The sequence below is a fragment of the Falco punctatus genome (assembly GCF_963210335.1).
Source record: "Falco punctatus genome assembly, chromosome: 8".
Taxonomy (NCBI): domain Eukaryota; kingdom Metazoa; phylum Chordata; class Aves; order Falconiformes; family Falconidae; genus Falco; species Falco punctatus.
Window position 1 is genome coordinate 22,402,011 of NC_137588.1, and position 15,724 is coordinate 22,417,734.

Consider the following 15,724-nt stretch of genomic DNA (forward strand, 5'->3'; position numbering starts at 1 on the left):
CTTCAGAGCTGCTGCTGTAGCCATTTTCTGATGACATCTTTTCAAAGATTGCTCTCCCTCTTTTTACACTAGACTCCTTCACAGAAATAGCAGAATGGCTCCCAGGGTGACTCTTCGATGTTGATGAAATAGAACTTCTCTCACTTTCTGTTTCCTGTTAGAAGACATCAAGTGATGTGTGTTAAAAGCTATTGGCAGAATTCAGATGTGGGTTTTGGGGGGAGGAGAGGGTAGGAAGAGGAAGCAAATTGAAGTGGGGTGCTTTTTTGCAGGAGGTGATCTCCAGAGTGCCATAGGGGGAATTTCTGTAGGAGGCTGCAGATTCACGTGTGCCGTCCAGTTTATCATTCAGCAGACAGTGATCCTTGGAAGGTTTGTTTTGCCATTTCTTGCACATGGTTTCTTCCACAAGAGGAGGGTGGTGGCGGTGGTAAGGATGGCAATAAAAGACACCAGTTGCTCACTTAAACACTGTACATAGAAAAGTGAATAGAGGGAATTCTATTAATTTCATTTCTTGGTATGTAAGAATATGTACATGGTATGTAATATGGTGTGTAAAACCAACAGATGGTGGTTTGGAGACCAGATGCACATGGGCATTTGTATTTCAGAGATTCAATTTTCAAATCTTCCGTGACCTATCAACTGAATTTAACTTATCACAATAGCGGGTCAATGTTCCATACAGATAGTTTACATAATATCATTAGTATCAATTCCTCACACTGTGGCCTCAGCCCTTTGAATAAAAAAATGAGTAAATTATTGCTAAGCAAGACTTTAATGTGTCAAAGCTGGTATTTTGGGGTGCTTCTCCTTCCTTCCATGCAATATGCTACTCAGTATGGAGTTGGACACAACGGCTGTAAAATCTCAACTGCAGGTCTTATATTAAGTAAATAACTAAAACAGCCAAAGTAGCAAAAATATGCTTTTTTTTGCAAGACAATAACATGAAAGGTCCACTGCATGTCCACTTCACTGTCCTTGTAAAAAAGAGTGTGGGTAGGTGGTTTGTCTGGTGACTGCATAAATCTCTCCAGCAAGATTTTGCAGAACTTATTTGCCAGAGCCCTTAATTGCTTAAATGACATACACTTTCAAAGTGTACTGCCTTCATTAGACTACTTCCTTTTCATTGTTTGCAGACAGCATTATTACTGTATACCACTATAATGATAACCTGGTATATGATCCTGCTGAAGTAACTCCTAACTGCTTTTAAAATTAGATATTATGCATGGTGAGTAAGAAGCAGCAAAATTTGACCTCTGAATTGATTATCCTAGATTGGAGAGTATTTTCCAGTAACTATTTTTTTTAAAAAATATTATTTTTTAATGCAATGCAACTTAATGAATCCTCAAATAGAACTCTTAGGAAAAAAAATAATTGTAAAAGTCACTTTCAAAGTAACATATAATCAATTAATATATTCATCTTGAATTTTATGAAACTAATGGTGAACAAGCATTGAAAAGTACACTTCTGAGTGCATCATTAGTAATCAAGCACAATCGTGCTTCACCCATCTTTAATAAATTTACGCTTTTCTCATAGCTGCTGTTAGCTTTTATCTTAAATGTGTTGTACTTCATTTCTTGACCTGTAGTGATTCTTTGCAAGAATATTCCTTCCAGTACATATACAATAGGTTATCTCTTGTGGAAACTCATTATTTTGTAACAATCTGTCTACTTCTATGAGTTATGGTAGCTTTCGCTTGAGATTAGCTGAAAGATTTTTTTTTACATGATATATCAGCATTGAAACAAGTAAGTGATTAGACCATAGAAGCTAAAAATGTTTTATTACCATGAGTGTTGTAAACCCCTTTTTGTTCAGAAAAAATTCCTATGGTATCACCAATCATCAGTTAGCTTGTCATATCAGTCAGTCTCCCCACAGCCCCTCTTCCAAAAGAGCACTGCTGCTACTGCTTATATGGAATTTAACTTGAAAGGTAATCTTGAATATAGTGGATTTTAGCAGATAGGCCAGGAGGTACAGTCACCACACTGGAAAACCTAAATGTGGCTACATTTAAAGGTGGTATAGGGGATCTTAACCAATACTGTAGGGTTTGTTGCCCTTTATTTGTCCGGTTTACAGGAGATACTTGGTTTAAAACTAATTTGAATCATTCTCCGATTGCCTGTTTTCCTTGGCTATCATGAAAAGTATTTTTGCAGGGTCATATCAAGAGAAAGATTTCTGGAGTCAAGAAAGCAGCTGTCTTTCTGCTCCATGACGCTTCCTTGTACTCTTCCTCACTGGTCTGTTGGATACTTTCAGGTTGTACATCCCATTCAGAAAGTACATGGTGCTACAGTTCTAATAAGATAAGTTCTGTGGCCAGGCTGGGTTTCAATGCAGGCATGACAGTGCAGCTGGGCACAGCTGCAGCGCAGGTAGGGTAGAGAGCTTGGCCAGAGTGGAGGTGTGCTGAGAGGGATGAGATACTTCTGTGCCAAGGGTATTGGGAGACAGCAGGTGGCTGAAATGAATAGGGTATTTTGTGTGGGAAGGGCTATGGCTTCAAGCTGGTATTCATTTTGTACCATTTTTCAGAGTTTGTTATCAGTTACAATTACAACCCAGGATTAATTCTGATATTTTGGTTTAAAACAGCTGAAGAGCTGACCATTATGTCTGAAATCTGGTACAGACAATGTGATGCAGAAATGGCAATGCAGAGGAGAAATGAAGGATGCGGGAGGGGGAAGAGAATAAAAAAAAATGCAGCTCTGCATGTTGTTAGATCAGCCTGAACGTCTGTCTCCTACTTCTCCAGTTCTGCAGCCAGCCAGTACCTGGCATACACGAGAACAGCCTCAGGATCATATTGCTGCAGCACTGTGTGCGCTTTCAGCAGTCAACACCACAGAATCACTTTAAATGATGTTACAAATTATACAGTATTATAATAAGATAGAAAACTCAAAATATACCGTGTCTTCAACTATTGTTGGCATCTTTGAGGACAAACTCATCTAGCTGTTTGGTTTTTTATTCTGACTACAGTTTTCTGTAGTTACCAATAAAAGCTAATCCCCTTGAATTAATTGTTTCTTATTCTTGCAAGCTAGGGACCAATATAAACTTGATTTGCATTTTTCTTAACTCTTTTAATTTTGTTAACTTGTAGCATATTTCTGTAACATGTTTTCAGATTTTTATCTCTGCCATAACAATTCCTTTACCTATAAAATTTATGTAAGTTAGTATTTTGGATGTTTATTTTAATAGGATTTTTTAAAAAATAATGTATCTGTTTGGACCATTTTTAATATCAATTACAGGAATATTGGCCCTACTTAGGAGATTTTTTTCTTTTATGTACAGATTTCTGAGATGTTGGCAGCTATGGCAGAAGGTATTTTCATTCAACTTATCTTCCCATGATCAGAAAAGCATGTGTAAAATAAAACTAGAAGTCTGGGATAATACTTAAAAATTGCTTAAACATATTACCACTTGTCTTTAGTGTTTGATTTTTCCACCTGAACATTTGTCTAAATCTCAGGTGTTGTCTTATAGTAAGCATTATTCCCATTTTTCAAGACTGCAATGGGATTTTTATTTTGTACTTTTGTAACTTGGAGATTTCAGTAAACAATGTCAATTACCCATACTAGGAATACTCTTTTCAGTTTTATGCCATGATATTAATTTGTCATCCTTGTTGTGTGAAGCATTTTGTTATAGGTGACTGAATGCAATTTACTGTTGCTTCATAGTAAGTACTTTGAGACTGGTGTTTCATTGTTCCAAATCTCTTTGTTAATTTGCCTTTTGATTTCTATGTACTGCTGCCTGTAATAATATACCCAAAAAAGAATAACTAGATTTTCCACTATAATTACACAGATATTTTGGGGGACTTCTAATATGTTTGTCCACAAAATATACTTACGCTGTAGTAGATCTAGTTTTAAACATATTAATTCTTTTAGTTGTTTCTAATTTGGGTCTCCTTATTTTTGTGGCTGGTTTTAGCTTTTACCACAATGTTCCAAAGTAATCAGTGTTCTTTAAATCCCTGATACGGTGAATGGTGGATGGTCTGTTTGATGGTCTCTGTGAGGATGTGCTGTTCCCATATACAGTGATGATGGTCTGGGCAGAGGAACTGCATGCTTAGCGCTGTGCAGAATTTTATGCTCTAAACAAACCAATTCTATGACCATGTGCATTCTCTTCTGTTCCTCCATTTCACTGTCGTAGTGCCTCCAACGTGAGTCTCCAGCTGTCCTAGCCCCTTTTTGCAAACAGCATCCCTGTCTTAGTGGGGCTTCTGACGGATGATTTTCTTGCACTATTGCTCCAGACGAAGTGCTAGAGCTCAGATTTATTCTTAGAAAATGATAATACTTACTGTGAAAAAGTTATTGGAAAGTGTTGCAATTATCATAAACTCATTTTAAGCAGGATAAATTTAATTTGCATACTGTTTTATTGGGGTATCTACCCAGATAACCTAATGACAGTGAATGGCAAAGACATCTGCTTAATAAGGATAGAATTAACATAAATGCCACTTATCAAAAAAGCACTGAGTTAGTGCCAAGAGGTGCCTAATTAGAAGCTAATATATGCAACTCTTACAAAAGGTGCCAAATGAAGACTAAAAGAAAAATATTTTTTTTCTGCCTGGTTAATGCAGGGTTCAATTCACATCAAGCTTTAGTAACTATATGTGTTCTTGGTAGGAGCAGGTATTCAGCTGGGACATACTGTTGTGTGGAGCACCCTGTTTAAACAGTATTTATTACACTTCTCGTTGGACAGAATTTGTTGAAATATCTCTATATTTAACTTTCTATCATGTAGTTATGTTTTACGTACTAGTTCTGGCATTATATTCTATTTTTGAATGTGCTTCTCAGGAAAAGGTGACACAGGAAGCTATTTTTATGTTCTGATCTCATACTTCAGACATGATGAAAAGAATAAAGCACTGGAGTGCCAAATTTCAAGGAATATGCAGTCATTACATTTAGAAATGCCAATGATAAAGATTCCAATTTCAGTGGTCTACTAAGTGACTATGCTTCATTTAGATAGTGGATTTTCCACTTATTATCCAGTCCTGCTCTAATCTAAAAGTCAGTAAGCCAGAACATATAAAGTTTTAAATAGAGGAAAACTATTTACCAATTACTACTACCTTTTCTGTGTATATTGAACTACTTTGGATTGGAAGAGGAGTTTGCAGTCAGTATATTGAATAGATTGCCAAAAGCTACTATTAATGTTCAAAATAATTAATTTTTAAAGGACATCTTTATGTGTATTCAGAAAATGCACTCATCCCCATCCCATCATGTGTTAACTACCTTTGTTATGTGTGGTACCAAAAGAAAAGCTAGCTACCACCTAACTTTCATCTTATATATGGTCTCCACTAAAAGAATGCATGTGTAAGGAATGACTAAGAGGGGTAGAAGGAATAGGCCTAAAGAGTAGAAGCGTGAGTTGAAAGGAAAATAATAAATCCATAAATAGATGACAAGGTAGTAAATGAGTAGAGCAGTAAAAGAAGCATTTAGAAATCAAATCTGTTACTTCAAAAAAAGTTACATGAAAAATCTTGATCCAACAATGCATTTTATTGTGATTGTAACTTTAAATGCTTGAGGGTTGCTATTCAAATAATTGTTGTCAGTAGCAATTCAAGTTATACTTACTGTCTAAGCACTTTGCTGGACTGGCTTCTAATTTTTACTATTGCATACAAAGAGCTGGCATCTCAAATTCCAATTCAAAACAAGAGACTGCTTTTCTGGAGAGTACACAGGAATGATTTGATGTTAATGCTAGTGCAGAACAAGCTGATAGTATCTCTTGTGAATCACTCAATCTCAGTGAAATATGAAAAAATAAAAGATAAAGCAACACAGTCCTTGGCCCACCTGGAAAAGCCTTTGGAAATGCCAGCATGAGACAAGACTGTTTCTGATATATTTCTCATTTGTAATTAAAAATATGATGGAAATCCTTTCTGGTGCAGTTTCGAAGCAGAGAGTGCATGGAATCGTGTCTACCATCTGCTGGAATGTTGATGACATTATTAAGATTGATGACAAACCCCCTAAAGTGACTATTACAGAGCAGTGTTAATAACACCTGCTGCATAAACTCTATGAAGCCACCAAGTAAACTGTTGAGACAGAGCCACGATTCTCAGTTGATTCTCTGCAATGCGCCACTTCACTAAGACAGAATTTCTCAAGAGGCGTTAAAAAAACTGCTATGGCTGCCTGGAACCTGCTCATTCATTTTATCCCCAGACCAGCTCCAGAGATGCTTATCCTTTTCAGCTGTAACAGACAGTTTTAAAATAAGACGGTATTTTCATTTGGAGGAAGGGTATACAATAACTGCATTATACATGGAACAGAGGCCCTGAAAAGAGGTTGGTTGTTAACCTGTGGAAACGATCTATTTACAGAATTGCCATCTGTGCTGGTTTTGGCTGGGGTAGAATTAATTTTCTTCCTATTAGCTAGCATGGGGCTATGTTTTGGACTTGTACTGGAAACAGTGTTGATAATACAGGGATGTTTTCACCATTGCTGAGCAGCACTTACTGTCAAGGTCTTTTCTGCTCCACTCCTCACCCCACCAGCAAATAGGCTGGGGGTGCACAAAAGGTTGGAAGGGGACACAGCTGGGACAGCTGACCCCAACTGACCAAAGGGATATTCCATACCATGTGATGTCATGCTCGACATGTAAAGCTGAGGGAAGGAGGAGGAAGGGGGGGATGTTTGGAGCAATGGCATTTCTCTCCCAAAGTAACCATTACGCGTGATGGAGCCTGGCATTCCCAGACATGGCTGAACACCTGCCTGCCCACGGGAAGTGGTGAATTAATTCCTCCTTCTGCTTTGCTTGCGTGCACAGCTTTTGCTTTACCTATTAAACTGTCTTTGTGTTGACCCACAAGTTTTCTCACTTTTCCTCTCTGATTTTCTTCCCATCCCACCAGGGGAAGAGTGAACATGTACTGCTTAGTCGCTGGCTGGGATTAGACCATGACAATATTTCAGAATGAGGCTCTACATGAAGAAAAAAACACTGAGGAGCTGAATTCTGCCTTGAAATGCCTATAAATTTCACACTTTTTTTTTTTGGGGGGGGGGAGTCACCAAAACTCCCACTGATTTGCCATTTATCACCATAGCAAAATTGAGACAGGGTCCCTGGTCTGGCTACTTTAAAAGGAGCAGCCTAATTCTTTCAGTTAGTAAGGGAAATTCTTTTAATTGTTTAACAGTGTTTGGAGTGCATTATATTATTGAGCTGTTCAGAGTCTGTTTCGTGGAAGGAATACCACTTGTATGCAGCTCATTGTATTATGTTGATTTGAAACGTAATAGCAGTTTTCACAGTGTGATAATGAATATTTGTGCTAAATTGGCAACTGGACAATAGATTAAATAGACAACTACAGGACATAGGGTAGCTGCAGAATCTTCTCTTCCTAAACCAATACTGTGCAATCTGTTCATCTGTACTGGCATTTTTGGAGGACAAAATATTTGTGTTTTAGAAACACATAAGGAAACTGAGGCCACAGTTAAATAATTTGACAGTGAGCAAACGTGTTTTAATGAGCTTTTTTTCAAGCATGCGATACCACAGTGATGGAGTAACATAATTTAAAGTAGGCCAGCTACAAAATCTGGAAAAAGCTAAATCAAGTTAAAATTTATGAAAACTGCAAAATAAAAAACTTGGTAGAAGTAAATCTTACTACAGCTTTTTAAAACAAATAGGAAAAAATCACATATAAATCAAATAATTTACACTAAGTTGGTACTAGAAGTCTAGACATAATCACTGGCAACACATTACCAGCAAGACGTGCAGAATAAGAAGTCCAGATCTGAGACAGCTGTGTTTAATGTAAAATATATTAGAAAGAGGAGCAACAAAAGACTAGAGAGGGTACAGGCAGCATAGCTTTGTAGCCAGCATTAACAGGCCACAATTTTCAGGCTTTGGTCAAGTCGTGGAAACTGTTTCTAAACCAGTGTGATTAGTAACCAAGAATAATGTTAGAGATCTTATTCCAAAATCATGACCTGTGGCAGCATAAAATGCCATTTCACCACATAGGAGGCACAAATTAAGATTTGAAACATAGCAAAAATTAAACACAGTAGCTTTCTTCTTCTATCTCCTCTTGCTTTTTTTACTTTTTTATTTACATATATCAAACATTTCAATCCAATATGATGACTTGTCCTTTCTATTTTTTTACCACAACATATATTTTTTAAAAAACACCAATTTTGTAAATAATCCTACTCTTTTTTTTTAGTGCAATATATTTTTATTTAAAGCTTCCACAATAAAGCTAGTACCCTCTTTGCACTGTAATTGTATACTCCTGTATACTAAATTCCCATATCAGCTCTTGTTCTTTATTATCTTTTTTTTCCTCTTACATTGCGTATTTAGGGATGTAATTTTATAACTCTCAGTGTTTTCACCCTTACAGGGGAAGTTTAAGAACCATTATTATCATCAGTGCTGCTTTTAATAGCAGGTATAGGACTGGAAAAAAAGTTATTTATTTGGGGGTTCATGAGAGCATGTGTGGGTTTGGGTTTTTCTTTCTTGAAATTTCACTGACAATATATGCTTTTCTTTGCATACTTTGGTGCTGAAATTTACTTAGATTCAGAGGCATATCAGTTTAGACCTCTTAATGTTCTTAAAATATCTCAGTGTGTGTGTCTGCCTTTAAGCAAAACAAAACAATGATTTTGGAAGTGTTTTTTCCTAATATAATCATTTTGTCTCGTATTGCTGCAGACATTTGCATTCTGTTGTCATTTTCTATTTCATGATTTTTGTAATTACTTTAAATAGCTGGAAATTATTAGAAGTATGTTGTGGTGTGAAACAAAACAAAAATAACAAAGCAGAAACAAAAGTACTAGCAGAGTGGGGAAGCAAATGACTCACAAAATGACTAATATTTCTAGTTCTTAGTAGGCATATTCTGCCTATTTTAGCTGCATATTCTCATGTACACCAATCTTCTCCCTTGATCCTCCACTTCGCTTCCTTCCAGAACACCGCCTGGCTTCTAAGACTTGATAATTTTCCAGTAATACTGAGCACGCTAGTTCCCAGAGTCCACTGATAGAGGACAGAAGCATTTTCCTTCAGTTCTTCAAGCAACTGAGGCAGATCCCTCTGTTGTAGTCAAGAGCAAAAAGGAAAATGCGCAGGCTTAGTCTAACTAAAGACAATCTTTCCCTTAGTGAGAGCTCCGACTAGTTGACACATTTTAAAGTCTTAAATGTGTTTCTTTCCATTAAACATATTAATTAAAAAAAACTTTAACAAATGGTGGTGGGTTTTTTTAGAATTAGCAATCTGATAATGCTTTTAAAACGACAGTAAGCATATGTGTTCAAGTGCCCATAATTTCTCATTTATTCTGTGATAATAAAGGGCATATCCTACATAATTTCCTCTGCACATCACCGGAAACATACATGCTGGGAACATTTGGTGAAGTCTACAACACTCCTGAATTTAAAATTCCTTGTAAACTTGTTCTCAGTGAGCTAAATTAAGATTTACCTCACTGATTTTTTTTGTGTGTGGTTGGTTTTTTTTAACGCAATGCTTATATGGTGTCAAAAAATTATCTTAAGCAAAGGCTTTTTTATCTAACATTCATTGTGTGTTTTTAAATTAGTTTTTTTCTGCACAATATTACTATCTATAAAAGCTAGTAAAATTATGTATTATCAGCATTCCATATTTTTAAGAAACAGAATTTTCTTTGTTCAGATACTAGGCTGATGTTTGAAAATTAGTAATAAGAGAAAATGAAACAAGCTCTGCAGTGGAAGATTAACGAGTGGATAAAGAGGGTATTGAGAATTCAAGATAAGCTGTAAATTATGGTAAATGATGGGGACTGAGAGTGGTCATAACTAGGGAGATTCTCAAAACTAGCATTACTAGACCATTTTCATACCCATGGTCCAGCAGTGATATCTGTGACAGAACTTCAAGTAAACAGCTTCAGAGAAAGACAATGCATAACTTGAATGTTCCTGGCTATTCAAGGTTCATGAACTGACTAATCCTGAGCAACATCTACTATTCCAATCTTATTAATCAAGTCTTATGGTTCAAAAAAACATACCATCACACCATGACACAGAAGAGAGAAAAAAGAAACAGGGTTAAACTAGGGCGATGATATTTTTCTTTCTCATTTGCTAAATGCCTAGAGATTGCTCAGCTTTGTTAACATATCATGGTACCTCAAATCTAGTCTGCAAACATCTAAAAAAAAGATCCCATCTTTACAGATTATTTTTTTGAAAGAGACAACAGAGGAAAAAGAAGAGTTGACAAAAGCGGGAACACGCAGAGCTAAAGAAGCATGAAGGGAAGCACAAATGAGACAGCTTGTTTGTGAAAAGGTTGCCGAAAGACTCTCTTCTAGTAAGACAGCTGATGTAGTAAGTTGTGTTTGGCAGGTCATTCATACCTTCCGTACTATAACAGCTCACATTGCCATTTACACATACACTGGAACTACTTGTGCCTTGGACATACAAAGGTGGAAAGTATTCAATGCTGTAATTCTTTCTGAAAACCCAGAGATTGTCCTGCTTTCATGAAGATTCAGAACAGTAGCATGAAACTCTTGAGTATGGTTATTTTTGACCCACTCACCTCAACCTTGTGACAACAACTTCAGAGAACATGTTAAATCCATTTCTTTTTCTACTAGATACTGTCAGAGAATAACAGCAATGTTAACAGCTTGTTCTCACAAACGTTGTACAGGTTGGAGAAAAGATAACAGGAATAGACATACTGGGGATTTTATTCTACATATTTAATAGCTTATTGAAATAGTAATTGTGAGTCTGCTTCGGTGCAGGTGCTTATTTGGTTGTAAACCTGAAATTGTTCATTTGACATATTACACATTTACTGTACAACAGTAAGTTCACTGCTGTTTAATTTATGGATCTGTTCTCCCCTGCACACCACCACCTGTGGATTTCTTGGACTTTATGTCACAAGCTTATTTCCTTCCTAATCAACTTAACCCAGATGTTATGTTTCCCTCCAAGTGCTGTTTCCTAAGACATGCTAGTAATGGAAGTACTTACTTCCCACCTTTCCACATCACTTTCATGCTTCAAGAATTGATTAAGGTACCGTAGCCAGGTAAACTGTTCCAAATACCAGCAGACAGAATGGCAGTGAAAATATTTTAAGAGTTGTTGCTTTCTGCCACAAGTGACAAATATGTAAGTTACTTAGGATAAGAAGTATTGTCTATAAACTATTGCAAACTAAAGTTAAATTAAATGTGGAGATGAAGTTAAATAACACACTATAAATAAAATACTTTTCCAAACCTCATTTTCTGGCAACTGACCATGGAAAGGAGCTGTGCCTTTCCAAGTGCTTTATGGTCAGTTTACCACAGAGGTTATCAAGCTCTGATGCCGCTGGCTAATAGGTTGGAAACCATACAACAAAAATAGGCTTTGTTAAAGTGAGGTATTTACTGGCTTATGTGTCTGGAAAGAGAAAAGGTAATTTTTTTGATGACCCAGAAAACACAGTTCTTTACCCTCAAGATCCAACTGTACAAAACTCAATGGACATCACCTTCAACTTCTCTCCAAATTAAAAGGTTTTAGTTGATTGACCTCTGCAGATTTTAAAATGTTAAAGATTATTTCTACAATGCCCAATTTCTGGGTGATTTCTAAGTGTTATCTTTAAAGAAGAAACCTTTCATGATTTCTTTTGTGTGTGTGTCCCTTTCCTAAGAAAGGCCCAAGGGTTGTTTTCCCCATTTCTCCATTCTCTTGGTGTGGTTGCTTAACAGCACACAGTCGGATTAGAGATAGCATCTGCATATGGAAGGCAGAGCTCCTCTCCTTTTCTCTGCCTTCTGGGGTCTTAAGCCAAAGACTAGTCAATCTGCTATAATCCTGAACTTGCAAGAAGGTAATTTCTGCTAAATCAGACCCTAAAGAAATATTAAAAATATCAAATCTCCTAACTGTTCAGAATAAAATTAACAGTTCCAAAAAATGAAATTGGGTTCTTTCAAAATCTAATTTCTTCTTGTAATCACTACCGCTTACTGTGCACTGTGAAAAGTAAAAAATAAACCACAAACCAACCAACCTACACTCCCCTAAATCCTCCCCAAAAAACAAGGAGTGAGAGCAAAATAAGACAACATTGTATTTCTTTCCATACACCCTAGTGTTCTTTCATTGGTGCCATTTTCAATGTTGCATATAGATTCATACATAGACACTTCTATTATACCCCAAGTAACCTTATATTACAGTATTAGCATATTGAAAGCAAAATCCTATGTGATGCTTTTAGTTCTTTCAGTTTTCCTGAAGTGAATGAGATTCTCCTCCATTTACTCCATTTCCAAATTACAGGCTCAGTTGTTTGAACTTCAGTCAGCACAACATAAAATAACATTTCTCTTTAGCTTCACTGGTCTTTACTGAAAGAACAAAAGGCAAAACAATGTCCTAGCTGCAGTGATACAGGTAGATGTCCTGAAAATATCTCACAAACTGCCAGAAGCCCTGTATCACTAAAAAAGTCTTTTTGGCTATGCAGTTTTCTCACTTGCTAGACTTTTACAACACCTGTTAAACTGCTGTATATGTATGCAACGTTTTGGGGATACGTTACCATATAATGATGGAAGCATGGTTGTGTTCAACAGTATAGAAAGATATTTAATATTTTGGATGTAATCTTGTAGAGCAAATGTGCTTTGGGTTTTTTTAATGCTTCTATTTAAATGCTTCCCTGTTCCAGAAAGAATGTTCAGATTTTTAGACTGCCTTTCTATGAAACTCGGTCATCCTAAGAAGTAGTGTTTGACGCAGTGTCAAAATAATTTTTTTCTATTAGCTAACTCTACTCCACAAAAGACTCAACTCATCATAATAGATGAAAAGTGCCTCTTGAAATTAAAAATTAAACAGCCAACAAAACAGGAAAGAAGTCTTTTTAAGAGTGGGGCAGAAAGAACATAGGGAATAGAGACAGAAAATAGACAAAAATGAGACCCAAACCTGAAATTGTTGCAATTTGTTGAGGACAAGTGATCCTAAAAATAAGCCACCCTCATGCGCAGTACATGATACATGATGAATCTTCATGGATTCTGATTAAGCAGTAAGTAACAAGAACACTGTGAAGCAAAAAGTGTATCTATGGAATCTCAGTGCAAAGAAGACTTCATTTGGAAAGTTTAGTGGAGGGCATAGTCCATCCCATCCTGTTCCTTATAAAAATGTAGCCTGCTCAACAGTACTTTACATGTAAATAAGATTAAACACAGATTTAATTTCTCGTAAGGGACTAGTGACACAGAAGTTTCAATTTTCCAACTGATCCGTCCTACTTTTTTTCTAGCAAGCTTCCTAGTTGCTGTAGCTCAAACATGAACATCTCCCTGTGAGAAGTGGATGATTCTACCCTTTTAGGGTGAGGTTCTTTTACAGATTGTTTCCTTTGCTGTCCACACAAAGGAAACCCTTCACAAGGGTCTGTTAAAGGGAAATATTATAACTTGTTGTTTGGAAAGCATTCAACTATTTGGTCTAAGCATAGTTGCTTAATAATTAAGCAACTAGCTAAACTAGTGGTGTGGGCCGCTAGAGAAACTAGTTAACAGTGGTGTAGTGGAGAAGAACCTCTGAAATGTTGAATTGTCACAAATGTGAATCATTTGTGCTGGTTTCAAATCCAGTTTTGCATAACACCTTGAGGAAGGCAGGTGTGCTCTCCACAACATAGTTACTTCTGAGTTTATATACAATGAAAGTATAAATATGTTACTAACACAGAGGAAACATCTCAGAGGAACTGAAGAACTGCAGTTGATAGGCTGGGATGGAATGTGAATCACTGCCAACTCACTGATTAAACAGGAAGGAACAGCAGTACTTTATAGAAGACTTTTATATATGAGTGTGTGTGTGTATGCGCACTGCACTAGTTCATGGGACCGTTTGTGAACAAAGGAGCTTTACAATGCTCCGTTCCCACCATTGGAACAGCTGCTTTCCCTGGCATAAAATGTGGAGATTGGTGAGAACTCTGTCGACATGTCCAGTTTCTAGAAAGGCAAAAATTTAATACATCTTCCATACTGTGAAAAGCCAATCCAGTTCAGAGGTGAGTTACACAGGAATAACCAAAGTCGGAGGAGGATTGTGATTTGTAAGGTATTTGAAGAGATCTGATATATTTACTGAGAAAGTAAAAGCACAGAAGAAAAGTTTTCCTTTAAGGGGAAAAAAATAACATTAATTTTTACCAAAACCTGTTCTTTATGATCTACAATTCAAGTCCCATCGATGATGTGGCCTTTCCTAGTTGTGGAATCTTTTGCTGTTAGAAAAAAGTTCATGAAAACAAAGGGGAGGAATGCATTTTTTCGTAAAAAGAAAATGAGCTAAGTAAGAGATGAAGCCAAAATCCAGAAGGCTGACCATACAGCACTCCCTTCAATATCAAGTTTTTCAGCAAGGGTAATCGTTTGGTCATCACATGCACTCCTCACTATTTGCTTTCATTCATCCATAATAAAAATACAAATGATGCAAGTGATAACAGGGTACAAAACTGACCTACAGTTGTGATGGGGTTTCTGTTCTTTTCTATATTACGTAGCTTTGCTAAATTAATATAAACATTTCTGAGAGTGTTAAGGGAAAATAGATGCTGCTTGTTTAAATAATTTTAATGAAGGTCTAACCTTTTTACATTAAACATCTGTTCCCTTCATTTTCTTTCTGGCAGCAGTTCATATGTTTTCTGCAAAGGACACAGTTTAATGAACATATACTAGATTATTTAAATGAAATGGTTTTAATGAGTGCTTTGAATGTGTTTCTCTGAAAGTAAGCATGAAATTACTTTTTCAGTTGGGATGCTTTAACAGATTTTAAGAAAAACATACATAATAATCACTTTCCAGCAAACACAGGCCTTACTTGCTTTAACATTCCAATGCCTTTGAGTGCTAATAAACTGAAGTATTTGTTTCATGGGAGCGATGTCAGTACAATAAATTGATGTTTCACTGTATTATGACTTCCTAAGAAACAGTTTTTTCCTATAGGAAAGGGGAAAATACTTTTCCTTTTAGCAGAATGGAACATCAGTTTATTTTTAAATAATGGAAAGATATGGGCAGGTCTGATACTATAGACTTTCATTAAATGGCTCCAGCAACAGGCTTAATTATTAACTTATTAATACTTCTAAGAAGGAAACACATCCAAGTTTCACTTGGATAAACTGAGATGAAAGTAATTTGACTTTACCAAGTGATTCAGCTTCAAAATTATTAAACTTGGTACGTGACTCTACTTTTTTTTTTAGTCTCTTATTGCAATATGAAGTGTTGATTCCATTCAAATAAATGGGTTTGGTCATAGTTCACCATGTAGCCACCAGGAAGAAAAATATACCGAAGGTCTAAATATATTTGCAGCTGCCTGTAACAATGTCTTTCACTTTTGAACTAGCAGAATATTCTATATATGATTGATTTAATTGTTTAGAAGTCACTTCATGGTTTAACATTATTTGTTTGCCCTGATTTTCCTCTATTGATTTTATACATATAGAAATAAGAGCACTGCAGTGGAAATGC

General features: G+C 36.2%; 1 protein-coding gene across 2 annotated transcripts in view; it reads right to left on the bottom strand.

The window, feature by feature from the left end:
• The window catches only part of XIRP2 (xin actin binding repeat containing 2), a 54,123-nt gene that overhangs the window by 21,323 nt on the left and 17,076 nt on the right, over positions 1–15,724 (bottom strand). For both annotated transcript variants that reach the window (XM_080399044.1, XM_080399043.1), the window contains one exon: positions 1–15,724. This exon is cut by the window's right edge. In XM_080399044.1, coding sequence (XP_080255170.1) covers positions 1–37 — 37 coding nt within the window. In that variant the 5' untranslated portion in view covers positions 38–15,724.